This window comes from Equus przewalskii, chromosome 21 (genome assembly GCF_037783145.1).
Source record: "Equus przewalskii isolate Varuska chromosome 21, EquPr2, whole genome shotgun sequence".
In the NCBI taxonomy this organism is placed as follows: Eukaryota; Metazoa; Chordata; class Mammalia; order Perissodactyla; family Equidae; genus Equus; species Equus przewalskii.
In genome coordinates, this window is record NC_091851.1 from 17,234,201 (window position 1) to 17,261,911 (window position 27,711).

The window sequence follows — 27,711 nt, forward strand, 5'->3', positions numbered from 1 at the left end:
TACGTTTTTTTTTTCCAGCTCTTTTATTCCTTTAACACCTTAACAAAAGAAGATGTCCCAAAGTTTAAAAAAACCTTTGAAAAATATACAGTTCCATATTATTTACATAACATCCAACATCATACAAACATTGCTATGTTAGAAATACAGTGGGAAGGCATGAGATGACTCACTGTCTCTTGGATGGCATTGGCTAACGGACACGTTTTCATGTTCCACCTACCTTTGCTACTTGTTATCCTGATCCGTAAACTGTTAGGCAGCTGAGAGGTTGGAAGCCTACTGAACACGAACTTCAGTACCTTCCATTTTGATCTTATTTATTATTTCTAAAACTTACTGTATTTTAAATCTCTTTACAAGTTTTTACTTCATCCACAACTAAGCCATCTTTATTGTCATTACCCTAAATGATCAAATATTAACCACATGAACGCTTAATGTGTATGCAGATCTAAAATCAAACAAAATTGTGAAGCCAAGTTGTATAGGATAAATATTTAAACTCAGGAAATTCCCTAGTGCTTTGTGAGCAATCTAATTTCTATCAAAGAGTAGCAACTCTTCAGTTTCCGTGCGCTGGACTATTTTTTTAAAAAACATTAAAAAATGACAGACAATACTTGGAATAATTGGTACCTTATAAATTAAGAAACCTAAGATAAAAAAATTCTAAATTATAGTTTTATTTGTATTTAAAAATACATTGGAAAGTCTGCATTTGCCCATGATCAAGCTTATTTTCAATGCATATTACTTAAATTTAGATGACATGGTTTGTTCTGACAAGTCCTTTTTCAAGCTGAACACGAAAATGGGGAAACTCCTGTAGATTTCCACTGGCCCTGCTGCCGATGACGTGTATTGCTTCCTTGCTAACAATGATGGATGACTTTCATTTGCCTTTTATCACCTGAACAGTTTTCCGACCATAATGATAATAACTGTAAGCTGATGCAGCTGTGGTAAAAGCTGTAAAACACCTTTTATGGAAGCAAAGAAAGAAAATTTAGTCTAAAAAACAGGAGAGTTATTTAAAAAGTAAAAAAGGCTATGAGGTGTAAATTTTAACCAGAAGAATCTAAAGACACTGCTTTTCTTTAAGACCATCTAAATTAGTAATGTCAAACAAAATTAATCTAGTTAATGAGCCTGAAAAAATAATAATAGCAGCAACTGTCATTTGTACCCAGACATCACTCTAGGTGTCTAATGTTCTCCCTGTATTTTCACAACAACCTCATCTTGCAGAGGAGGAACCAGAGCCCCAGAGGACTGGCTCAGGGCACAGAACTGTGTTGGAGCCTGGCCCGGTTTGAACTCTAGAGCCCACGTGCTCTCTCCACTGCTCCATGCTGCTTAAAGGATTAGAAGATTTCCTGCAGATTTTGAGAATTCTAATATCTGAGTCATTTTAAATAAATTTCAGCTTGCTTTACTGATTTTTCCTTAAGTGAACTGCCAGATTAACCAGAATTAACTCTTTCAAATTACACAAGTGATGCTCATGGCTTGCCGAATGCTCGCAGCAAACAGGTATCTTTTTAGGCACCCATGCCCATCTGCTTCCACCAGGTGAGGTGTAGGATCACCAAGACTCTGTTTTTGTGATCCCAAACCTGTGTATGCCCGTTTCATATTCTAAATCCACATATAAACCAATGAAACACACGTGTAGAAAGAGTTGCTATTTCTGAGAACTAAGCTGGATACTTTGGAAAGACTTGACAACAAGTGAGTTGCTAAAAAATAGTGCCAAAGTAAGTAGGCAAAATGATTGTTAAATACTAGAGAAAAGGGTAAAAATCTATAAAGTTTCTGTACTCAGATTGCTTTGTAAATCTCTTAAATTCTTATATCACTTTAAAGAAGCATAAAATGAAAATCAGAGAGGTTGTATTACGGACAGGATGTAGTTTATCTAAGAAAGAAAAAACTCCCACTGATGGTACTATACTCAAAGAAAAATCATTGGGGACCAGCCCTGTGGCCGAGTGGTTAAGTTCACGTGCTCTGCTTTGGCGGCCCAGGGTTTTGGCAGTTCGAATCCTGGGCATAGACATGGAACCGCTCATCAGGTCATGCTGAGGCGGCGTCTCATGTGCCACAACTAGAAGGACCCATAACTAAAACTACACAATTATGTACTGGGGAGCTTTGGGAAGAAAAAGGAAAAATAAAATATTTTAAAAAAAAGTCTTTTAAAAAAAAGAAAAATCCTTGGTCCTATGTTTATATAATTTAGAAAATGAAATGTTTAGCATGTGTATCATTTTTAAAGCTTCTTTAGCTTAACTGACTTTGGTTAATCAACCATTTTCTAGCTCAGACTACATCAAACAAGAAGGTTTTAATTATAGAGTGAAAAGTGTACTACACAATACAGTGCTTCAAAATCAGTGTGGCACATTTGGACTCAAAGTTTGAACTGGACACATTTTCAAGGCTATAAGTAAGCATAATAAGATAAAATTCAAACTCCTTTCTCCAAGTTTCTCTCCCACTATGCCCCTTTCTCTAGGCCGGATGCAGCTTTCCTTATCCACTCTCACCCCTCTGACTTCGCTCAGGGTCTGTCCTTCAGCTGAACGGTCTCCCGTCAATCTCTCCCTGTATAAAATCCACCTAGACCTCATGGCTCAAATGCCACTTCCTCCCTGAAGCCTTCCCTCTTCTTCCTACCTGGAACTATCTTTCCCTCCTCTGAAACCCCAACGCATTATCTGTACCTCTCAGCTCTTTTAACTTGCAGGAAAGCTCCTGTAATATAACTTCCACATTCCATACTTGATAGTAAGCTTCTTAAGAATGGTATCAACCATAAAATATAGCCCTCAGCTTTACACCGCCAGTGCTCAATAAACACGAAAGAACAAAGTAATTCTAGAATTGTCACAATAAGCCATTCTGTTGACATTCTCAGAAAGTGATTCTAAATTTAGCTTACCACAGTATCTGAAGATAAATGCTGTCAGCATAATTAAAAACCGGAGCTGCCAAAGAAGCTGCCACCAAGATTAACTGGACTGCTGTGTTTACCTAAAAAAAAAAAAGCCATAAATGAACAGTGCCAACCAGATCCTGTTTCAAGATTATGAGACAAAGGCATAACCCACAGTGTAACACAACATACCCTCAGCATGCTTCATGTTGTAATATCCTTGCCAAAGCAGCAGACAGACACAAAAAAGACAGAACTTCACTAACTGGCCCATCTGTCTGCACAGCTGCCTTTTATGGTGAGGGGAAGGGCAACTGTAAGAAAATACCACTATCTTGAATTTCCAGAGAAATTCAATAATATTGCAAAGTTCTGTGCCTTTTTTCAGTTGCCCATTAAAATAGCCCTGTGAATATGGAAATAATTAAGCCACGTCTTCACAGATGAAAAGGCAATGAGTTAAGCGACTTGCCTGCTGTCACAGCGGGTTACAGATCCAAACCCAAAGCTCAGATTTCCCAAGACTTCATTCAGTGTTCCCTTTACCTGCCTACCTGTCCAACCTGTAAGGTTAGAAAACTGAAATGCACTCATCTCCCTGAGAGAGGCTCTCTGGAGGAAATGAGTAGGTTTCCCTACCCTAAAAGATAGCATGGAGGAGAAAAGGAAGAAAACAGAACCAGAAAGACACCGGAGACCCCTCTACTCATCGTGAGGAGTGTTCTGGGGGAGACTGGGTGAAGGAGCAATCAGTGGGTGCTGTGCCTAGAGAAACACCTATGTTCCATCATCCATTCTGCAACCAAATTACAAGGATTCTGCCTCGTTTTAAAAACATAATAAAAATGGTCTGGAGAACTTCTTGCAAGACCAAGGATTTGAGGCATTTGTGCCTGCACCTCTTTAAGCCACTTTCTATGTAGTGCTACACTCAAATCACTGTACTTGATACAAATATAAGTCACTTGAATTAAAAAAACCATCTATGTAGGTAAAAGTGAACCCCAGGAAGTCTCTGGTATGAAAGTAATCAGCCTCTGCCCTAAAGATGACTGGTATCGCTAACCTCTTAAACCTCTGTCACAAGGGATGGGGCAAAACAATGATTGGAGCAAACCTATCAAGGCCACTAAAAAAACAAACGTGCCTTGAGAGGCATTAATAGTGTCCTCTGGGTGTGCAAAGATTGGCATACATCTTCTGTGTGAAGAGGGCTCAGGAAAATAGGATGGATGACACAGTAGCAGTTGTTTATCAGTGAATAAAATTGTCTCCTATCCCCTTCCATGTAACAATCGATCTTAAAAACAAAAGGACCTTATTACATGGTGTTTCCAACCACAGGGAAAGGAGTAGTGAACCCAGAAAGGATGTTCATAATCTCTTTGTGTCTCAATCAAGATGCAATTACATTTCCATTCCCTCTACCTTCCCTAAATGGTGGCCCTTATATACCTCATTCAGAGACTTAAGGACCCCACTCTCTACCTCTGTAGTCAATGCATTTAAATTCGTCTCATTTTCAGCTGCTCCAGACTGAGGTTTACATTCACTATAATAAATATTCACAAGGGACTAACTTAAAAGGATGTTGTGTGTCTCTTACCTTGCTGATGAAGGTTGGTTTTAACCTAGCAGTGGCATAGCAAGGATTGAAATACTTAGAAAGTGTTCGCTGGCAGAGGACAAAAAAGATAAAGTTTATTCAATTTATCCTTCAAGTTCAAAATAAACATTTTGTTATTCGATGTAACAGTTATGGAGTGTTTACCACACGCCTGGCTCTGTGCTAGATGAACCCTTTATCTGCATCCTCTTTCATTATCCTGAATGAGCGTATCTATATTCTTTATACATCATACACAGGCTACTGAAAATAGAGCTTTAAAACTTAAATGGGGGGCTGGCCCCGTGGCCGAGTGGTTAAGTTCACGTGCTCCGCTGCAGGCGGCCCGGTGTTTCGTTGGTTTGAATCCTGAGCGCGGACATGGCACTGCTCATCAAACCACGCTGAGACAGCGTCCCACATGCCACAACTAGAAGGACCCACAACGAAGAATATACAACTATGTACTGGAGGGCTTTGGGGAGAAAAAGGAAAAAAATAAAATCTTTAAAAAAAAAAAACTTAAATGGATTTATTTCTCCATTCCTATAAAATTCTAACACAATAACTATCATAAAGTCTGCATGACAACTCCTTTTTACTAAATGAACTCAATAAATCACCCTTGTTTTCTTTTATAGATTAAAAAACAAAATGAATAAAATACTCCTATTTTCACTGGATTATGAACCAAAAGATGGGTATATGCTATGCTTATGTGCTCAAATATTTGCAGAACCAATAAACAAACAAGCAGACAAACCCAATTCTATGTAAGCCACAGCAGAGACCAAGTTAGAGAGGAAAGGGGGCCAGGTTACGCACAACACTCCTAAGTGCTGCTAGGGACGGGGTGAGCTGTCTAAATTTTATGTGGTATCAACGGAAAAGATTTTGACTTAAAACAAAAACATGGCTTTTTAAAACTGATTTCTGATATTCATATGTTCACTGAACAACTACCTCCATGGGTACTTCAAACAGCAAGATGATAGTTATGTCTGCTGTGTTTTTTTTCCACTCTTGGTTAATGGATCAAAAAAAAAATGCCATAAATTATTCCCATAAAGTGAAACTCGGTATACGATAGGGTGATTTTTTTTTTTGCCTTAAGTTATAAGTAATAGTAAAAATATATTTTTTTGAAACAAACTCACCGGTGTTGGAAGAGTTCGATATCTGACATAAAAAACAGCAGCAATCAACATTACATCTCTTGAAATTATCATATAAGTAAGTGGAACTGAAAATCAAATATAAAATAATTTTGATTGGGATTTCGAAAATTACTAAGACATTATGCATACAATGAAGCTTCAGTCAGCCTTACCATAAACTGGTGTTTCACACAAGTAAAAATTTTATAATAAACACTTAATGGTTTAGGGTCCTTATAGTGAACCACTGATTTTTATATTCTTCTTTAACCTGCCCTCAAAACAAAGCAAAGGACAGACTATGGCTTTTAAAGTCTATGTGTGCGTTTCCGAATGTTGATCCTCTTGCCTCTTTTTCTTATTTCTTTTCATTGGGTATGTTTTTAAGCTGCAGTCATCAGTGTCAGCTCTACTTAGCTCCCACTATCTCCTTTGGTACTTCTCAGCTTTGTGTCTTTGGAAAAAGGATCACCATGCTCACTATAACGACATGGAATGAGATGATAAAGAGCTTGGAAAGGATGCTGGGACTCAAAGTCCTGACATCAGTCTGGTGTCTCAGGAGCTTTGATTGGTTGTTTCTGGATTCTAGACTATTTTATGAACAGTAAAATTTGCTCTATGTAGCGCTTGTGGAGAAACAAAATATTTTCACTCTAGTCTGGCCAGTTCTTACCCAGGCAATTGCTATTTTTTCTCATGCCCCATTTATTCAAGGAATTCTAATTAAACATGAATTAAACTTTTTGATAGTTTTCTCATTACTCCTAAGATTCTACAGCACGGCCTCAGAGCTAGCAGAAGGATATTTCAGATGGATACCCAAGGAACCCCTACTCTCTTGTGGAATGAGTATAGGAGTGCAGAGGTCTTATTTCACTAAACATCTTTCTGTACTGTAGGAAGTTTTAACCATGAATATATATTTTTCGTAAGAAAAAAAAACCCAACTTTTTTAAAAAAGAAAAAACTCCTGAACACACAGTTCACATTGGTTTAAACTACTAAAATAAAAGGATCATGTACATCCTTTCCGTAATACTTTCAAACAGCTCTTTTATGAATTACTTTTGAGGTTACACTTATGGTCCTCTGCAATTTTGACATGCTATTGGTTCTGCAACTTAAGAACAACTTCACTAATTAATTACATATTTAAAATTTAAATCTTTGCTGGTCAAGGCTGTGATCTAAGTGTTGATCCTTGGCCTAGATTTTGATGACAAGACTATTCCAAAGAGAAAATTCTTATCCAAGAAAGTCATGGTGTTTGGAGCACGCAGAAGGCATAGCCACATGAGCCAAGTACAAAACAAGTCAGCCATGATTTTCAGGAGGATTTTTGGGCCTGGAAAACAAGCTTTTCTATAATAATCATTAGCTGTCAAAATCTAATAAGAATCAGATTTTAAAATGAAGCAAACATGCAAATTACATATAGTAAAACTCTTAAACACGACTTTAGATAAAAATAAACATCTGCTATTGTATTTCATCACCAAAGGGAAAAAGAATACAATTTAATCCTAAACAAGAACTTTCTGCAGAAGAAGAGATGAGGCAATTCAATACATAGCAAAGACATGAGTTCTAGTTCAATTAAGTACCAAAATTACCGAGCATCTGGCATTGTTTTAAGCATTTCATACATATTATGTCATTTAATCTACATACCAGCTCCATGAAATATGGACTATCACTATCCCCATTTTACAAATATGGAAAACAAGCCTCAGGCAGATTATATAACCAGGCCAAGGTCACCAGTTAGTAAGTAGTACGGTCATGCATCACTTAACAACGGGGATACATCCCGAGAAATGCGTCGTTAGGTAACTTCACCGTCATGTGAACATCACAGAGTGTACTTAGACAAACCTAGATGGTATAGACTACTACACATCTAGGCTATATGCTACTAATCTTATGGGACCACTGTTGTACATGCGGTCTGTCACTGACCAAAACATCATTATGTGGCACATGACTGTACAGCCAGGAATGGAACCTAGGTCTATGGAATTCACAACCTATGCTTGGGGCAGTGCATTAGGCTCCAACCCAGCAGTGTGACTAGCAATCAGCAACTCTGGACTCAGTTTACCATCTGTACCAGTCTTGTGATAAAAGCACAGATGAAAGCTCCCTCAGGGATTCACATGCACAACCAGGCTGGGACCCTGCTGCACCATGTGCCACTAAGGCCTCTGCCAACTGACAGCAATAAATACAGGCTCTTACTTTGGTTCTTGGGCAATTTTATCCAGTTCCCTGGCTTTCGAATCTTCTAACTGCTCCTGCTTTCTCTCTCGGCCTTCCCTTCCCTTTCTTCCAGGGCTAAAGCAGCTTTCATTTTGCCTATCAGAGTATGATAGTGTGTTAGTGGGGGCCAGAGGGTATAAAAGTGTCAGGGATTGCTCCAAAGTATTCCTCCCTACTTGCTAACTCTGTCTGAAATATAGTTAATGTCTACAAGAAGGAGGTACATCATAGGCAAACTTTATTAGTGTTAAAGGGAAATAATAAAATCAAGTCACTTTTACTTATTAAAAGTGGTCATTATCTATATTGCATTGAAAATAAATTTAACAGAATAATTATTCTAGAACTTGATTTAAACCAACAGTAAGTATTTGCTATATACTAAACCAATAACACAATGATATGGAAAGGAATCATTATTTGGTAAATGTGGCAGAACAAATGCACCTAAGCAAGTAGAAATTAACTTAGATTCACATCCACTGTTGTTAACAAATCAAAGAATTTGTTTTCACCCTTCTCTTCCCTCCCATAGGAAGAGCAAGAAGAAAAGCAGAATTATTTATTATTCCAGCTGAGGAAGAAAGCAAATTTCTACTCTTGAAGAAACCAGGCTATTCAAATCAAGGTGGATGGAACTTTTAAAAAAATGCAGTATAAAAACAAGATGATGCAAGACTGCGTATATACATCTCTCTCCCAAACCCTTCTAAAATGACAGTAAAGGAATGAAAAGACACAAAGACAAAAGACTATGGGTAAAGGAGACAAATTTTAAAGTTTTAACTAAGTTTATTAGTAATAACTACCTCAACAGTGGGGAAAGCCGATACCCAAGTCCTTCAGAAAGGGATGCTCAAAAGCAGCAGGCCAACTCGCACCAGAGAAATCCAGGAAGTCCACAGAAACAGCAGTTAGATCTGTGTCCCCAGAGCCCTCCCTAACACCATTCTGCTGGGTCTCTACACCAATGCTGTGGCTCCCTGCAGCTAAGAGTTATTTTCACGTTTTTAAATGGTTGGGGGGGAAAAAAGAAATCAAAAGAGTACTATTTCATGATACATGAAAATTATATAAAATTCAATTTCTAGTGCCCAAAAGCAAAGTTTTATTGGAACATAACCACTTTCACTTACGTTTTTTCTATGGCTGTTTTCACACTACAATAGCAGAGTTGAGTAACTGCAACAAAGACCATGTGGCCCACAAAGTCTGAAATATTTACTATCTGGCCCTTTATAGAAAAGTTTGCCAACCCTTGTTCTACATGTAAACCTCTAAAGCTAGGGCTCACCGGGGTTGAATGGGGTCAAGTGAAGGTCGACATACTAAACACGAGAACCCCCAGCCTTCTCCCACAGTTTAGCTCCCAAAACACAGGTGGCAAGGCCTCTGCAATCCGTAAGGAACACATGGAGAGCCCTTATCTACAGAATAAGCCTAAAGGTACTGAGAATTCAGGGCCACGCCTAGTCCCTGCCTGTTCGCCCTAGAGGGAAGCACAAAACCCCAACAAATTCCACCAACGCCCAGAGAGCACCCAATTAACATTTTATGCCTCACTAAAATGGAAGTGAGCAGCCAAGGATCACCAGAGATTTTAGTAAGGTCTCCATCATGAAGGAGACAGCAAAATACATAGGAAAAAATGGAATTCAAAAGAAAAAGATGTAACAGAGAGGTAAAAAAAAAAAAAACCCTTTAAAAAATATATATACACAGATAGAAGATATCCTGAATGATGATACTTACCTATGAAATAAGAAAAAGGCACATTTTCTAAAAAGAACACCAGTACAAGAGCTCTTGGAAATTAAAAATGATAGCAATTAAAATGTCAGTGGAATGGGTAAATGACAAAGTTGGGGAAATCTCCCAGGAAGAGAACAAAAAGACAGAGTTAACAAAATGAAATAAGAGAGAAAAGAAGAGAATCAATCCATGAAGCTCAATTCTGATCAGAATTTTAGAATTTAGAACTAGATTAGAATTAAAGAATTTTAGAAAGAAGAGAATGAAGAAAACAGAGGGTAGAAAATTATCAAAGACATAATACAATTTTCAGAATTGAAGCATGAATTTTCAAACGGAAGGGGCCTACTTAGTACACAGCACAATGAAAGAAAGCCTCACTACAAATTCTAGAAGGATCTAGAACATATACCATTGTAAAATTTCAGAACTACAAGGATAATGAAAAGATCCTGGGGTTCAGCTTCCATTAATATCTGACTAGTAATTCTGAACAACCTTCCCACTAAAATAACTAAAGAGAAACATTAAAAAAAATCTTGAAATCAAAAAGCTTACAAGGTTTTAAGAAACTGTCAGGCTAATACCTATTAAAGAGTGATAACTCAGAAAAACAAGCATAGACACTCAATGCCACTATCCCTGATCCTAAAAAGTAGCCACAAAGCTGAATGGGGTTTTTGGCAGCCTCATGGGGTTGAAGGGATAGTAGTCAAAGCCCAGAGCCCTAAGCACCTCCTAGCTTTGAACTGGGATCTGAACCATAGGGTTGGGAGAGGAGATGGCCCAAAGAAAACCAGGCCTTACAAGAAAGTCCCACCATCTGGCAGTGCAGGTGGTCCCAGACTGTAAGCATTCTTAGACACCTGGTAGAACTGAACAAAAAATTTTCTCTGGAGAGTGAAGCCATCCTCCTAGGCATCAAAATATTCCTCCAAATTATTTTTCAAATATTAATGCAGTGTCTAAACAGTCAAAAATAACCCATGACACAGGATACCATGAATAAGAACGAATAGAAACAACAGACAAATGAAAGAGACCCTTACAACACATAAGATTTTGGAATAATCAGTCTATTAAACAACTAAGCTCACTATGTTCAAAGGGATATAAAAACTAAGATTGAAAATTTCAGTGGGAAATTGAAAACTATAAAAGATGATTTAGTAAGTTTGAAGAATAAAATAGAAATGCTGTAACTGAAAAATACAATAGAAGTTAAGAATTATAAGAATTTGGCACAGCTGTAGAGAGAATTATTGAAATGAAACAGTAACTCATTAGTAATCACCCAGAATGGAGCCCAGAAAGAAAAGATGAGGTAACATACAGAAGAAAGGCTGAGGTACTCAAAGGATACAGTGAGAAAGTCTAACATAGGTATGCTGCAGGCCTAAAAGGAGGAGAAAAATAGGCAACAGCAACATCTGACGATTGTAACTCAGAATTTTAATCAGAACTGATTAAAGAAATCAATCCACAGATTAAAGCCAAACAAATCCCAAGTGGGATGAATAAAAAAGAAGGTCATACCAAGAAATATTATTGTGAAGCTGCGGAAAACCAAAGACAGAAGAAATATTAAAAGCAGCAAAAGTAAAAAGATTACCTTCAAAAAAGAAATAGATTAACAGTTGATTTCTTATTACCAACAATGGAAATGAACAATTAAATGATACTGTAACTGTGCTGAAAGAAAATAACTACCAACCCAGAATTCTATACTCAACAGAAATATCCTTCAAGAATAAAGGCAAAAGAAGACAGAAAAAAACAAATACTACATGGTATCACTTGTATGTGAAATCTAAAACACAAGTCAAACTCACAGAACTAGAGTAAAAAAGTGTTTGCTAGGGACTGGCCCAGTGGTACAGTGGTTAAGTTCGTGCACTCCGCTTTGGCAGCCCAGGGTTTGTGGGTTTGGATTCCAGGCATGGACCTAGCACCACTCGTCAAGCCACACTGTGGTGGCGTCCCACATAAAAAATAGAGGAAGAGTGGCCACAGATGTTAGCTCAGGGCCAATCTTTCTCACAAAAAAGCCACAAGAAAACAGTGTTTGCTTGAGGCTGGAGGGTAGGGGAAATAGGGAGATGATGGTAAAAGAGTAAAAACATTCAATTTTAAGATGAATAAGGTCTGAGGATCTAATGTAAAGCATAGTGACTATATAGTTGCTAACACTGTATTGCATAATTGAAATTTGCTAAGAGTGGAACTTAAATGTTTTCACTTAAAAAAAAGGCAAAATAAAAATATATTCAGAAAAACAAAGACAAGAATGTGCCACAGTATACCTGATTAAAAGAATTTCTGAAGATATACTTTAGATAAAATGAAAATGATTCCAGATGGAAGGTCTGAAATATATCAAACAATATAAACCAGAAAAAAGTAAATATGAAGATAAATTTAAATGAACACTGACTTTCTAAACAATAATATCATGCAGGTTTAAGAAATACACAAAATTAAAGTATCACAATAACCTAAATTGAGAAAGGTATTAATGGAGTTAAAGTATTCTAAGGGCCTTCCAGTGCCCAGAATGAGTACAGAGTTGTTAACATTAAACTTTGATAAGATAAAGATGAATGTTATAATTTTGAGAATAACTAAATGGAAACAGAGGACAAAACTTTCAAACTGGTACAGGAAAAACAAATATAATGATAAAAAACACACACAAAAGTAGGATAGAACATATGGGCCAAATAAAACATATAAAATAAAATGGAAGACTGCTACACAAATATTAGTAATCACAGTAAATGCTAATGGATTAAATGTTTCAATTGAAATATAAAATATTTTTAGCCTACATAAAATAAAGAAAATCTATCCATCTATATGTTATTTACAAGAGATAAAGATTTGGACAAGTTGAAAGTAAAAGATTTCTCTGTCATGTGAACACTCACCAAAAGTATGCTAATGTAGCTAGTGTAACAGTCAACAAAAGAGACTTTAAAAATTATTACTAGAGATATAGAGATCACTTCATAATAAAACATTCAATTCACCAAAAAGACATAATTCTGATTTATATACACTTCATAGCATGACTTCAAAAGACATAAGCACAAATCAGAACTACAAAGAACAGTAACGGAATCCTAGACAGAGAGGGAAATGTTAACACGCTCTCTCCATAACATAGAACAAGCAGACCAAATGGAAAAAGAAGTCAGTAAAGAAATAGATTTAAAGATCAGGATTAAAAACTAACCAAATGGATACGTAGGGAATATCACACCCAATGACTACAGAACACACAATCATTTGAAGCATGCATAAAATGTTAATAAAATTTGACTGTATACTGGGCTGAAGGGCTAAAAATCAGAGGATGTTCTTTGAATACAAAGTAGTAACACTTGAAAGCAGTAACAAAACGATACCTAGAAATCCCCACAAATTAAGAAATACGTTTTTGTTATCCTCCTAGGTCAAAGAAAAAAATCATAATGGAACTAGGATATTTTGAACTCAATAATGACAAAAATACTAATATCAACATATGAGATGCAGTGAAAGGGATACTTCAAGGAAAATGTATAGCCTTAAACACAACTTTCAAAAAACTGAAAAGAAATGAGTTAAATAGGATCCATCTATAGTTGTGCTGTTCAATACAACAGCCACTAGCGCCATGAGAAGAAAAAGCACTTGAAATGTGGCTGGTCTGAATTGAGAGGTGCTGACTAAGTGCAAACTACACACTGGCTTTTGAAAGCACAGTATGAAAAAAATCTCAATAATTTTTTATTGATTACATATTGAAATGATAACATTTTCGATCTAATGGGTTAAATAAAATGTTATTAAAGTTATTCTTACCTGTTTCTTTAATATAGCTATTAGAAAATTTTAAATTTCATCTATGACTCCCATTATATTTCTACTAGACAAAACTGATCTAAAGAATTTAGAAAAAGAACAAAGAAAACCCAAAGAAAGTTGGAGAAGTTTGACAAAGGCCAAAGTTGCTCTTTGAAAAGATTCATAAAACTGACAAGCCTCTGGCAAGACAATTCAAGGGAAAAAAAAACGTCTCCCAAAAATGGGGGCGGGGGGAGTAGACTCCCTAACTCCTTTTATGAGATTAGCATAAACTTGGTACTAAAACCTAACAAGGATATTTAGAGAAAAAAATTCCAGGCCAATCTTGTGAATGTAGATATGAAATCTTCAACAAAACATTAGCAAACCAAATCCAGCAATACCTTCATATCATGAACAAGCTCAATTTATATCAGGAATTTCAGGTTTGTTTAACATTAGAAAATCAATAATGTAATGCACACATTAATAGCTTAAAGGGAAAAAATATGACTATCATAACATATGAAGAAAAAGAATCTGATAAAATTCAATATCCAATTGTAATAAAAACTGTTAGCAAACTCCTAAAAGAAGTGAACTTCCATAAAGTGAAAAAAGGGTATCTACATAACAGTACAGGAAATATCGTAATTAATGTGAAATGTTGAAAGAAAGCTTTCCATTTGAGATCGGGAATAAAACAACAGGCACCACTTCTATTCAATACTGTACTGTGACAAAGTAAGACAAGCAAAAGAAAAGGTAAAAGGACTCGAAAAGAAGAAATACGCTGCCATTAATTACAGATAATACATAATTGAGGACGTAGAAAATGCCAGAGAATTTACATTTATATTATTAGAATAAGACTTTACCAAGTTTGCTAGACACAAAAATCAACATTAGAAATAGAATTGACTTTCCTCCTATCAACACTTACTACAAAATGATGCAAAAAAGTTACCATTTATAAAAGCACCAAGAACTACCAAGTACCTGGTAATAAATCTGATAAAAAGTCATTTATTACCTCTGGAAAAAACTAACATTCTGACATTTTAGAAAGACCTAAATAGAGTAGATATATCATATTTGTCAAGTGGAAGACTCAATATTGTAAAGATATCAATTCTTTCAAATAAATCTATAAACTGAATGCAATCCCAATTAAAATCCTAACAGGTTTTCTGGGTAACTTGAAAAGCTGATTCTAAAATTTACACATAAATGGAAAAGTGTAAGAATATCAAAGGTGGAAGGACTTGCTCTACCAGATACCAAGACTTTTGGCAAAGCTATAATAATTAAGAATGGTCCTGGGGCCGCCCAGTGGCACAGCGGTTAAGTTCGAACATTCCACTTCAGTGGGTTGGGGTTTGCTGGTTTGGATCCCAGGTGCAGACATGGCACCGCTTGGCAAGCCATGCTGTGGTAGGCATCCTACGTATAAAGTAGAGGAAGATGAGCACGGATGTTAGCTCAGTGCCAGTCTTCTTCAGCAAAAAGAGGAAGATTGGCAGCAGATGTTAGCTCAGGGCTGATCTTCCTCAAAAAAAAAAAAAAAAAAAAAAAGAACAGTCCTGGTGCAAAGATAGACACATCAATGGGGAAAAATCAGATAACTCAGAAATAGACACATGTATATATGGACACTGCAGTGAGTCTGGAAAGTTCAGATCTTCCAATAAAAAGTACTGGGATAATTGGGTATCCATAGAAGCTTTTAGAAAATTAATTTTTAAGAGAGAGAATTTTTTTAAAACATCAACTAGGAATAACCTAAAAAAAAATCTTAAAAGCTTTTCAATACAAAACATAATCACATACAAAGGCAAAGGTATGAGAATGGCATGAGACTTCTCAACAGCAAGACAGAACCTGGAAGTCTGGAGAACAGTGTTCAAAATTCTGAGTGGAAATAACCTGCAACTGAAAATTACGCCCAGTTCAAACGTCAGTTAAGTATGGAGGGCAGAAGAAAGACATTTTAGATGTCTGCAAAATAAAGACATTGTAAACCTCTAAAATTTTGGCTGTTATGCTGTGTCCTTACACAGGAAACAACTGGAGCCTGCTCTCCACCAAAAGGAAGACCTTCACAAGGAAGCTGTGGCAGCCTGGAAAACAGACCCAACACGTGAGAGGGAAAATGGAAATTCCCAGAATGATAATGAAAGTAAGTATGGGCTCAGAAAGCAACCTATACCAATTATTTAGGTAAAGTTCACAGCAACATAATCCCTAACACCAAAACCTGGAAACAATTTCTATGTTCAATGGGGAAATACCTGGTCAACACTTATAAAATCCAACATCATACAAAGTAACCCTGAAAAATTGGAGGCATGAAACTATGCACACTCACACACACACACAATCATTTGATTTTTAAATAATGTCAACAGAATGCTCTGTAGGTTCTTTTTTCCTACAAATTACATTAATTAGAATGAGAATACCCTTGCCCCTCAACAACTCAACCATAAATACATATCACAATTCTGACTTTCAAACACATAAATATAAACATTAATCCAATTCATTTTTTAATTTGGTACGGGAATTTAAAAGTCTAAAGGTAGAGGAGAAAAAGAATCTCCAGATTGAGGACACTATACCAGACTGAAACACCACTACACTTCTTCCCATCAAATGTCAATAACATGCTACTGAAAGACCAGTGACAGCTTCTTTCTTCCCAGACTCTATTTCTAACTCTAGGAAACAAAAAGTTTAACCTAAACTGAGGGAGAAAAAGTGAGAAATACAGCTAAGTAGAAAATGAACAAGCAGAAAAGTATATGCAAAATACAAAGCAAGAGATCATAAAATTTTGTCAGAAAGAGTATTCAGATAATATAGACTACATGTATGATTTGAAATTGCATAATAGCATCTAACAATGTGAAATTTTATAGACATCTTCAGGATTTCAAAGCTCTCATTTGTTATGATTAAATTGTACTTAAAAAAATAACGCACTTAGGAAAACTTTAAATTGCTTTAAAGGAACTAAGAATATATAATACAGTTTCAAAAGAGTCTAGACTAAAATGAAGTGGCACTGTGAAATAATATTTGTTTAATTTTAACTTTAAATAATCTTACTAAAAAAACAACAGCTTCTACTAGTATAACAAGGACACAAACTCTAAAGTAAAACAAATAGCTTGATAAGCAAAATAGTTCAATAGTTTAAAATTAGGGAAACAGTTTAAAGTTGAAAAATATATTTTTGGAACAAAAATTATTTGTGTCTCAAACAAGAGAAATCCTAAGCTGACTAATGTCATTCTTCCCTATGCTACTTAAAAGCACGCATGACGGCGTTCTTACCTGGAATAAGATCTGCATAGGTCAAGCTAACATATAAGACACTGATAAGTATTTTATCAGCAAGTGGATCAAGAGCACTTCCCAAAGCTGATTTTTGACTGGCCCAGTTTCGAGCAATAAATCCATCCAACTGAAAATAGAAGTTTTTTTTAATAAAGTCATAATAGGTACAGAGTAGATATCTTGAAGGTTAAGAGATACTAAACAACAACTATACTTTCATAAAATGGTAATAAAACCTCTTCTGTTTCTTACCCCCAAACCTTCTCTTTCTTTCACTGGTATACGTTTAGCTTTCAATTACCAACTGGTCTGAAAATAACTTTTCTATGGTACTTTTCTTTCTCAAGGCCTTCTGGTATTTCTCATTGTTTTCACAATGCCCTTTGGAGGATGAACCCAGACACAAATTTAGAGATGTAAAGAACCCAAATAAAACTCATGGAAAGCATGACTGACAGAGCATGGACCAGGAGCCCCGTCTTTTGAGCCCTGGGCTATTTCACTATGGCTGAAACAGCTGCCTTTACTTGCAAGGACCACCCTTTAACTGCGAAACTCTTCTAACTTCACTCCTACCTACTTTTCTACAATATGATCCAACTTTCTAAATTTTAACTGTTATTATTTTTCTTTTTTGTTCAGTTTTGTTTAGTGCCACTGTTAGTTCCACGTCTGACTGTATTTGCATGACATGTTATTTGAAGAAAACATTCCACCTTCTGTACTTGGCCAACTTAAAATTTTTGTTATGCAAATTACTTCTTCACTATTCTTGGAAACCAACTGTATTTTAAAGCAGAGGTCATGGCTGGTTGCCAGCGCGCCAAATGAGGCCTGCCACTGATTTGTGTGACCATCCCAGAGCTTTTAAAAATATAAATTAGTTGCCAACATTTAAATATTCAAAGTCTTACCACAAAATTCCAGATCTCTAGCCTCACTTGAGAAAAGAAAAGATCTGACCACCCTGGGGCCACAAAATGGATCAAAACCAAGTACTGTCTATCCCTATTACACAAAGCAGATGTTACCTGGTTTTCCAAATCTTTACCTGGCTTTTACACATTTTATTTAACTTCAAGCTGCAAGAAATGTTTGAATTTCCTAGTCCTATTTCCAAAGAAAAAGACAAATTCATTTAGATGCTATTTAACATGGAACATTTTAAAGGAAAAATAAGTCCTCCACATCTCAAGTACTCCAGTGAGTTAGAGAGACAGCAACAGTACAGGACAATGTGGGGGAACTTGCTCTTTGCAGCGGAACATGACTAGGTGAAGTCCTGTGTCAGCCACTTAGTAACTGTGTGACCTTGGGCAAGATATTCGGCCCCTCTAACCCCCAGCTTCCTCATCCGTAAAACAGAGATAACATGACCTACCTCAAAGGGTTGTTTGTCTGCACCACATAATGTGATTAATACTTGTTCAGCACTCAGCACTCACTAAATCCTCAAAAAAAGCAATTCCTAGCTATTACTATTGCAACTGAAAGAATCTATTTTCTTCCTAAGTATACTAGAGGTAACAATGTCTAACAGAAAGTGCCTGGAACTGGGAGCTGGGGCCTTGGAAGATTCAGGTTTCAGTTCAGTATCTGATCGCAGGGAACTTAAACTCCCAGTTTTTCTCTGCCATCACCTTCTGGTCCTCACTGTCCCTCTGCGCACGTTAGATTCCAAGGACATCAACACCACTACTCCTTTGCAAACACCTATAATGCTCTTACCTCACTCTCCCTCAACCCGCTCACAGACAACTATCCATGTACTCGAGGCCTGCACCCAAGCAGCTGAACATCGCTCAAGAAAAACACCTAAATGTGCTGCCTGGTCTCACTTCAAATGCATGACCACAAATCTCCCAAGGGCACTCAATTCTGCCTGGCAGGGGCCAGTCCCGTGACCGAAGGGTTACGTTTGCATGCTTAGCTTCAACGGCCTGGGTTCTCCCTGGTTTGGATCCTGGGCGCGGACATAGCACCGCTCATCAGGCCATGCTGAGGCGGTGTCCCACACAGCACAACCAGAAGGACCAACAACTAGAATATACAACTATGTACTGGGGAGCTTTGGGGAGAAGAAAAAAAAAAAAGAAAAGAAGATTGGCAACAGATGTTAGCCCAGGTGCCAATCTTTAAAAAAAAAAAATACTGCCTGGCAATCCCACGCCTGCCTGTTTTACCTTCTCTTTTCACATTGTCTGCTCTCACCTCAAACCTACTCCATCCCTCCCAAAGCCTCTCACTCTAGCTCATGATCATGTCTATATTTTCGCTGAAAAACAGAAACAGATTGTCAGACTCCCTCATGCTCCCACCTCCAAATGCACCACCTACCTGCGTCCATTCACATCCTCTCCGCCTTCCCTGATCCCTGATCCCAGGCCCTCTCACCTTCTGTGATTTGCCTCTCCTCCCCCATCTCTCTCTCCCATTCTATCTGGTCATTTAATTAATCAGTTACTCAACAACAAAAACTTCCCAGTATACATAGCTTCTAAAACTACCCTTCCTTGACGCCATTTGCCTATTCCTCTACAAAGCAAAACTCACTCAAAGCAACGTCGATTGTCATGACTGCCTCATGTTTGCTTACCAACCCACTCTTACTGTCCCCACTCCTCTAGAGATGGGGCTCATAAAGGTCACCAATGAATTCTATTTTTAGCTTACTTGACCTCAACACAATTGAAGCAATTTCTTCACTTAACCTCAGGGACACCTTATTGCCTAATTTTCTTCCTTTCTCACCAGCTATTCCTTCTCAGTGTCCTTCACTGGCTCCTTCTAGATTGCTCCACTTATTGCTCATTTCTCTGACCCCTTCTCCTACCACAGCCTTGATGATTTCATCTAGACTTGACCATCTACAAGCTGACAATTCTCAAATCTATCTCAAACCATGACTTCCTCCAACTCCAAACTACCATATTCAACTACTCAATTGATACCTCTCTCTGGACAGGCATAGCAACTCTTGGTATTTTTCCACAAACCCTGTCCTACTCTGAGTGTTCCTCATCACAGAAGGTGTTACCTTCATGTGCCTGGTTGTTGAAAAGAAAAAAAAAGTAACAGCCTGCCAGACATATTTAACCCCTCTTTCTCTCACCACACACATGCAATCCACCAACATAACAACCCTATCTTCAAAACATATCCCAAACCCATTCACTTCTCAACTCCAAATTCCCACCCCAGTCTAAGCTATCATCACCATTCCCCTAACTATCTATAAGCCTCCTAACCAGCCTCTCTGCTTCCACTCTTGCCTTCCTATAACCTCTCTCCCATAGACAACATAAATCAGGCCTTGTCACGCCCCTGCCTAAACCGCCCATGAGTCCAGTCGTCTGCCCTGCATCCAATCTAGAGGCATCAAAACCTCCACGGTGTAAACGTGAAAAATGGTGCCAGATAACTCAGGTGTCCACACACACTGTCTTATAAATACATAGTTTTAGAAAAATGTAAATAAGCCCTTTCCCATTCAGTGAATATTGCAATCTCATGTGGCAGCTAAAAAAACTCTAAAAAAACAAAAAAGAGCGAATCCAGTCACTGAGAAAGATCTTGTCTGTTACGTTAGAAAAAACCTTTCCATTATCAGTACAGTGGCCTTTGACAGAGTTGGACACCATATTAATAATGAGTGGAGGCCTTCAGCCTTCAGAGGTAAAAGCAGAGACAAAAGACAAAGAGAGAGATTGTGAGAATGGGGAGAAGTGGTGACAAATAGGAGCTAAACTCTTGAAAAGGAGGTGGAAACCATTTTGAGAGAATATTTTTGATGTATACTTGGAAATGCCACATAGCAATGCAAATACCGTCCTTTGTTTATCCTGAAGAATCTTCAGTAATTCTCTATTGCTCACCAATGCTACTGGGCAGGTGGAATTTTTTTTCTGTGAACCTCAAATGGAATAGCTGACGTTACAAAGAAAGATGCTATACAACTTTTATTAATAGAAAATTAGTTTCTCTTTATCCCTACTAAATAAATATCAAGCAATGCTTTTCAAACGTAAATCATTTTGACGAGGCACCAAATCATTATTGCCCGTCTGGGTACTCACATGGATCTCAGACCAGCCCAGTACAAGAATATATGGTATCTATTTCTACATGCTGACTTTGCCCTGATTTAAATTTTTTTCCTCTACCTTTTCCTCACTTCCCTCAACTGTGTTTTTGTAGGACATGTATTTTTATAAGCCATTTCAAATCTCTTATGAGATAAGGTGGGTAATAAATACAAATAATGTCATACATGATGATGGCTGCTCAGTCAACAAAAAGCCTATTTAACACATATGCAGCCTTCTATTATAAACTCATTTTCCAAGTTCTAATTTGAGATAACCCAAACAAATCCTTCCCTCTCCCAAAACTGACAGAGTGGTATGGAGGAGCTCTTTTCTCATTTGTCCATCTGCTGGGGGAGTAGAAGGAAGATGCCTAATGCCTGGCCCAGGGCAAGGTCTTCTGCTGGGTGGTCAGAGGGGTGTGGAGCAGGGACCACGAACCAAATCTGTGGGGTGCCTATGGCCTCTTGCTGGCATAAACCTGAGCAGAGCTCCAGCCTCTACAAGTTCCCTGGTCACAACACCGGCCCACTGTTTCCCTCTCCACCAGTAAAACCAACTGTTGTTGTAGATCAGAGTATTTCTACCACATTAAATAGAAAAATAATCTCACAGCTTCTCTCCTTTATTTCTATCCCTAAAGCAAATACTTGGCCCTTGGGGAATTTCTAAGGGTTTTTCTTTTACAAAGAAGTTAAAAACCAAGAGTAAAAAGCTCCCTTTTCTCTGCCTCCCTACAACCTTCTCTTCCTTCCTTAGATCATATAAAAAATAATAGAAACCCACACAGATGCTAAAGACAAGTCCTTACACAAAGTACTAGGTCAGATTTATCTTGAGGATTTCCTTCCATGGGAAAGGAGACTAAGGCCGTGCTATGTCAGTATAGCAGAGACCCTGGGATTTGGAAGGGGAGTAAAACAGGAGGAGTGCATTTACAACTTACCAAATCAGTTAGCCCAGCTAAAGCAAAAACTCCTAGAGCAATATTAAAATCCTCTTCAATAATCAAATAGCCCAAAACTGGGGCCAAGCCAATTCTCGTCATTGACAACATATTTGGGATTGTCCATGGGTTTTCATACTGAAATACAAACACAACAAAATTTAAATTAAATACTGTAAATTCATACTTTAAATAACTATATATATTAGAAAACTATGCTTCCATCAACTTAAGGATCAAAAGCTACATAAACTTTAAATTTAGTACTTTAAATTGAGTTTTTAAATCCATTGTGTTTTCTTACAGATATAGCTCTAAACCTGTCAAGAATATAGAAGATGAAGATACGTCATGTACCCAAACACAGACTACAGTGTCTGCTATACACAGAGCAGGTTTTCTTCCTAAAGAAAGAAGGAACAAACATGTGTTATCTACCATATAAGTGAAGCCTCTAATATATGACTTCACCATTACAAGTAAAAACTTACAACACTGCTTTTAAAAGTGGAACTTCAGGAACATCTTATACTTCAAGTAGACAAACAGTCTAGAAAGTGCCAGAAAAAAGTCAAATTAACAACCCTAGGCATTTTGGCTTAAAACATTTATTGCAAATAATGTTCCTCACTTCTCTACACATACCTATCAAAAGAATGCTAAATGCTATACACAGCGTAAGAGATACAAAGAGAGGAAAAAAAATTAATTACATAAACTCATCACTAAATTGGAAAATAGATGGAAGACAATGGAGCTGGGAACAGGGATTGCGATCCTTAGGAAATAAGGACAAATTCCATAAATCTCTTCAAAATAGCCATGGAAATGTTAAAATTCCCAACTAGAAGCTTAGGGCTTTCACAGCTCCCATGTGGGAAGCTTTATAATTCCTTGAAACTTCATTTGGAGCCAAGCAGTCTGAAGTTGGTACTAACAAAAGGACTCCTTGGCAGCTGCTCTGAAGAATATTCCTTCTTTGCCAAACAAAATCTGTTTCATGAGCGACTATTTCAACTTTAAAAAGCCTCAGCCTACCAGAGCTAAGATAACCCTGCACAACAGGGTACAGAAATAATACCAAGAAAATGTCTTTCCCTAAAGCCTGGATTTTTCTCCAGAGTTAAGGCTGCCAATTCTACCCCACCAGACTATCTCCCCACAAGTCCAACCCTACTTTCTTAATCAGTAACCAATCTGCCTCAACCTTAATTTTGATTTTTTAAAAAAGTGACAGTTTCCATTTCTAAAGACATCGTTCAAAATTCATTGAGCCATCCTGTAAGAAAAGGCAGTTCTCTAAAGATACTAAGTCTGTATTGATAAAGAGAACCCGGCAAGAAAAGTTCACCTTAGCTGTGAGGGTTAATGGGGTTATTAGGGTCAGGTGGCAGAATACAGTCATTGAAAGCTACAGAAAAACTTCAAATTCTCCAGGAAACGATCATCAAACGGGACGCAACAAACCTCTACTCAAGGACCTTTCACTGAAAGTAGACCACATTAAATAATTACATGGGAACATTTTTGGAACAGATTCCAAATTCAAGCTCAGAGGTCAGAGTATTTCAGACTCCAGAGAAAAAAGATAAGTCTGTTGACCACACTGTGGTACAGAATAAGTCAAATACTGATCCAAAATTACAGCAACTCAGAGACGGGGAAAAAGAGACAGCTCATGATTGAGAAAAAAGAATAACAAAGCAAAAGGTCAGAGGAAAGAGTCCCAAAATTAATCTGAGATATTCATAGGATTTGCAAACAGTGAGATCATTTCATTTGGTGAATAAACAGGAATGAATGTTGTTGGAACAGTGAAAGGGGGTTCTTTTTAGCTCCACTTAAACATTTCAGTTAAAATAAAATACCTCTAATTTCTAATCATTAAATTTGTAAAAGTTTCTAAGTTAAAATTAAAGAGAGCTAATCTCTGATTATCCAACCAGATAACCTGTGGCATACTCGACCAACTCCTGCCGTTCTGGGAAGGACTTCAGCCAGGATACGGCAACCTCAAAGCATCCAGCATTCAAACCTCGACATGCTTTAGCTATTAGGAGCTGAGACCCCTGCCAGGATGTGGCCACCTCAACCCATGCTGGACAACTGATGAAAGCAGCACAGGGGCCCGCTGAAGACATAACAATTGAAGATGTAATAATTGCATGAGTCTTGCTAACATGACATCAAAAGCTCTCCCACACTCGTGCTCTGGTGTCTTCTGCTGGGGCAGTATTTCAACAGGTAAGTGGACAAATACTTCCCTCCTTTACCTCAAGAAGAGAGTTTTGATCTTTTTCTATAATTAGAGGTTAAAGAATCTTTGAATTACGATTTAAATTATTTGATTATCCTTCATCCTACAACATATAAGGTTACCAAAGGACAAACGATAGTGAACCAAACCTGCACAAGCAAACAGAGAGGCCTGTACACCTTTCTGAAGTTTCCCACAGACTTGCCCTAAATACTTGGGGACTCGCTTCAGAAAATTAAAAATAGGCTTTTAACAAAACAAGTGAGGCATTTTTATCAATGCAATATCAAGAGGCCAGTCCAGCAAAGCGTGCGAATAGAAGCGCGGGTGGGAGGGATTCTAACTTGACCGCCGAGACGGAAGGTGGACCCGCTCAGTACCCCTCAAATTCATCCCGACCGAATAACCTGCCCTTAACTTCTCTCCAGGGAACGGTTTAAAAGTTCGCAAACGGAAGCGTCCGACTCGGAGCGGCCCGAGCGCGTTACTCTTGTCCAGGACCAAGCCCCCGCAGGGCCGGCGACCCCGGCCCAGGGTTGCCCCTCCTCCTCCTCCGCCTCGGTTACCCACCAGGCTGGCGGCGCTCGCCGGGCCGCCCCGGGCCTCGGCGGCGGCGTCCTCTCCGGGCGCGGACCTGGGGGCCGCCTTCTCCGCGCCCGAGCAGTGGCCCCGCGGGCCGACCCCAGGCAGCCGCAAGCCGAGCGCGGCCGGGCGCAGCCACCAGCGCCCCGCCAGGCAGCTGGGCACGGGCGGCAGCAGGGCCCCGCGAGCTCGCCCCTTGCCCGGCCGCGCCCCCGGCTCCCAGGTGACGCCGCGCAGGGCTCCCCACGAGCCGCGCACCACGCGCGAAGCCAGCATGGCCCTGTGGCCGCGCCGCGGGAACGCAGGCGGCGAGAGCTCAGCAGCCCGGGGCGCCGGCGAGCCACTTCTCCCTGGAGCCCCCACGATATCGAAACCCCTCGGCCGCCTGCATGCTAGTTTTCAAAGTCCAGCACACTCCGCTTACACAGGTGGCCTGGAGCCGCCAAGGACGGACGCCTTTGCGACGCTTTTGCGACACCGTCGCAGCTGGGCTTGCAGCGGGAGGCGAGTGCCGTTAGGCTGCGTGGGCCTCCGGTAGCGACGCGCTAGCCGGATCCTGGTCTCTCTGCCTACAATCGGGAGCCAAGGTCCGTGGGGAGGGGGAGAGGAACGAGCAGGGCGGGATGACCACGAGGCTGACGTGGCCTGGAGAGCACAGGAGCCATCTCAGGCCCCGGCCTGAAACCCTCCGAGGCCTGTGGCTGGCAGAACGGCCACGTCCGAGGTGTGTCCAGCGCTCTGGGGCCCCCGTGGGAGGGTTAAATATTACTAAAGGGTCTGGTACAGAAGAAGTAATTAATAAACACTAGCTCCCTGCTCCTTTCCCTCTTTTGAGCATTGTATATGCCAAAGAATATGAGTATTAGAAAATGTTAATAATAGCAATTACTAATTGTTTACCCGAAAGGAGTGATTTCTTATCCCGGCTATAGTGCGTTATCCCGTTTCATCCTCCTACAACTCCAGGATAGGTTCCATTATTACCTTTACTTTTAGAGATAAGGAAACTCAGGCTCAGAGAGGTTAAGAAACTTGCTTATTAGAGGAATATTCAAAATAATTAAAAATCAGTTCATCGTTAACTGGTTAATATTATACATTATTAATTTATTAATTATACATCATACTAGTCATTTGATGAGGATTTTCGGCTGGTTAATTTTAAAACTGCAGATGAGAAGCAGGCTCCGAGGAGTGGAATTTGCTTGCCCTTTGATGAGAGATATTTTCATTTGCGAAGGAAATCTCCATGCCTCCCCCTCTGCACCAGGAGGAAGGCAGGATGGCCTTATCTCTGGAAACTCTTAATGGGGAAGGCAAGGACTTAAGTTGGTTACTGTCTGGCAACCTCATGTAACTGATTTAGGGTGGTGGCTTTTGGCCTTTACTTAATCCGATTTCATTCTTATCTAAAAGTTGTGGGACCACCCAATGGGCAGACCCCACCTGCACTGATACCGTTTTAACCTTTTTACATGTTCTTTCCTTTGTCTTGTGAAGAGATAACTCACATACCTATGCCTTAAATTTAGCATTACTCTCCACCCATGTTTGCAGCAGTAGCCGGGGCAGCAGCAGCTCCTCTTGCCCGTGGGTCCTGTCCCCATGCTATTCCACACTATTCTCAAAATAAAAGAGCACTACTGCCAGATCTTGAGAGTCCAAGAAATCGTTCTTTTGACTCCTCGGCTCACTGACCCCGCATCATCATTGATTTCTTATTAATATTCATTAGTATTGCAATGTTACAGAACTGTTTTCTTGTTGTATTCTGTGTCAAATTGAATTTGAATGGTTCTTGCTGCCTTGCCACTATCCTTCCCAGCCCTGTCTGATGACAGACCTCCGGTAAACTTGATCTTAACCTCTCCATTCGGTTAGTTAGGAAAGGGAAAGACCAGTTGAATTTGGACATCATTGTGATCTGGGTATTTATCAAATTTCTTACATATTGAAATTTGTATCGAACAAATTTCTTCACATATTGAAATATTGATATAGAGAGAAAAACTAAAAATTTTGTACTAGCAATGTAAAAAGGATAATTTTTTATTTGGAATCAGACACTTAGAATTCTCATCCATAGACATTCTGGATAACCCTGTGAAGGGAGAGTGAGCAGCATTCCAGTCTCTCCTGTCTTTTCCACTCACTGAATTACCTTTATTCACTCTTTCCACTTCTTCCTAATTTAAGACGGTTTCTCATTGGCTCTTGGGATTTTTCTTCTCTCTGCCCCATAAGCATCCAGTCTGTGCTGCGTCTGCCTCTAATATGTTTGCACTGAGGACACAATCTTACTTGCTTTTCTCTTTGTATTTTCCCCATTTGTTTCTCTGACAGGTTTTATTTCTATTCCTTATGGTATTTGTCTAATATTTTCTTAGTTTTTCTAAATTAAGTCTAGTTAACTGTGTTTATTTCTTCAACTTCTGTACTGTCAATTTATGGTAATCTAGTTTTATCCAGGGCCATCAAGAATAATTGCCTCTGCTCTTTACTTAGTTAACCTATTGTTTGGAGACAGTCTTTTGCCTATTAAAATTAGTCACAAAAGTCATTAAACCATGAAATATTATTCATGGCTTTCTGTTTAAAATACAATATTAGTCATTTTTTAAAATATTTCTTTGTATGGAATTACATTATACTGAGTTGTAAATTTTTAAAACAGAGCATCCCCCAAATTATCTGTGTAGCAGATTTCATTATATTCTCCTGTTTTTCACTTCAATGTAAAATTACAGAAAAAATTAACCCCAAAGTAAAATAAAACCCACACTTAAAATATAGTAAACTAGGAAACAGGGAGATGTTGATCAGAGGGTACAAACTTCCAGTTATAAGATGAATAAGTTCTGCAGATCTAATGTACAGCACGGTGACTTATAGTTAACAATGCTATAATTATATACAGTCATGCATCACTTAAGGATGGGGATATGTTCTGAGA

General features: G+C 38.5%; 1 protein-coding gene across 5 annotated transcripts; it reads right to left on the reverse strand.

The window, feature by feature from the left end:
- CRLS1 (cardiolipin synthase 1) lies at positions 1-25,498 on the reverse strand. Of its 5 annotated transcripts, none has more exons than XM_070587887.1 (7): positions 25,183-25,498; positions 21,920-22,057; positions 16,886-17,015; positions 5,705-5,790; positions 4,548-4,616; positions 2,948-3,039; positions 1-983 (listed from the first exon to the last, which is right to left on the reverse strand). In XM_070587887.1, the coding sequence occupies exons 2-7, from the start codon at positions 22,028-22,030 to the stop codon at positions 896-898; spliced, it is 576 nt and encodes a 191-aa protein (XP_070443988.1). In that variant the 5' UTR covers positions 22,031-22,057; positions 25,183-25,498; the 3' UTR covers positions 1-895. The 5 variants fall into 5 exon arrangements, with proteins under 5 accessions (XP_070443988.1, XP_070443986.1, XP_008536425.1 ...); XM_070587885.1 differs by having other exon boundaries at positions 24,747-25,220; XM_008538203.2 differs by lacking the exon at positions 25,183-25,498 and adding an exon at positions 23,871-24,052.
- Between the last annotated feature and the right edge of the window lie 2,213 nt (positions 25,499-27,711).

Excerpts from the sequence above, each read along its gene's own strand:
- CRLS1 (XM_070587885.1), bottom strand. The coding sequence starts at position 25,034 with ATGCTGGCTTCGCGCGTGGTGCGCGGCTCGTGGGGAGCCCTGCGCGGC. Across the intron at positions 17,016-21,919 it reads TAGCTGGGCTAACTGATTTG|TTGGATGGATTTATTGCTCG; the intron begins GTAAGTTGTAAA and ends TTCTATTTTCAG. Across the intron at positions 984-2,947 it reads ATTTATCTTCAGATACTGTG|GTGTTTTACAGCTTTTACCA; the intron begins GTAAGCTAAATT and ends CTTCCATAAAAG.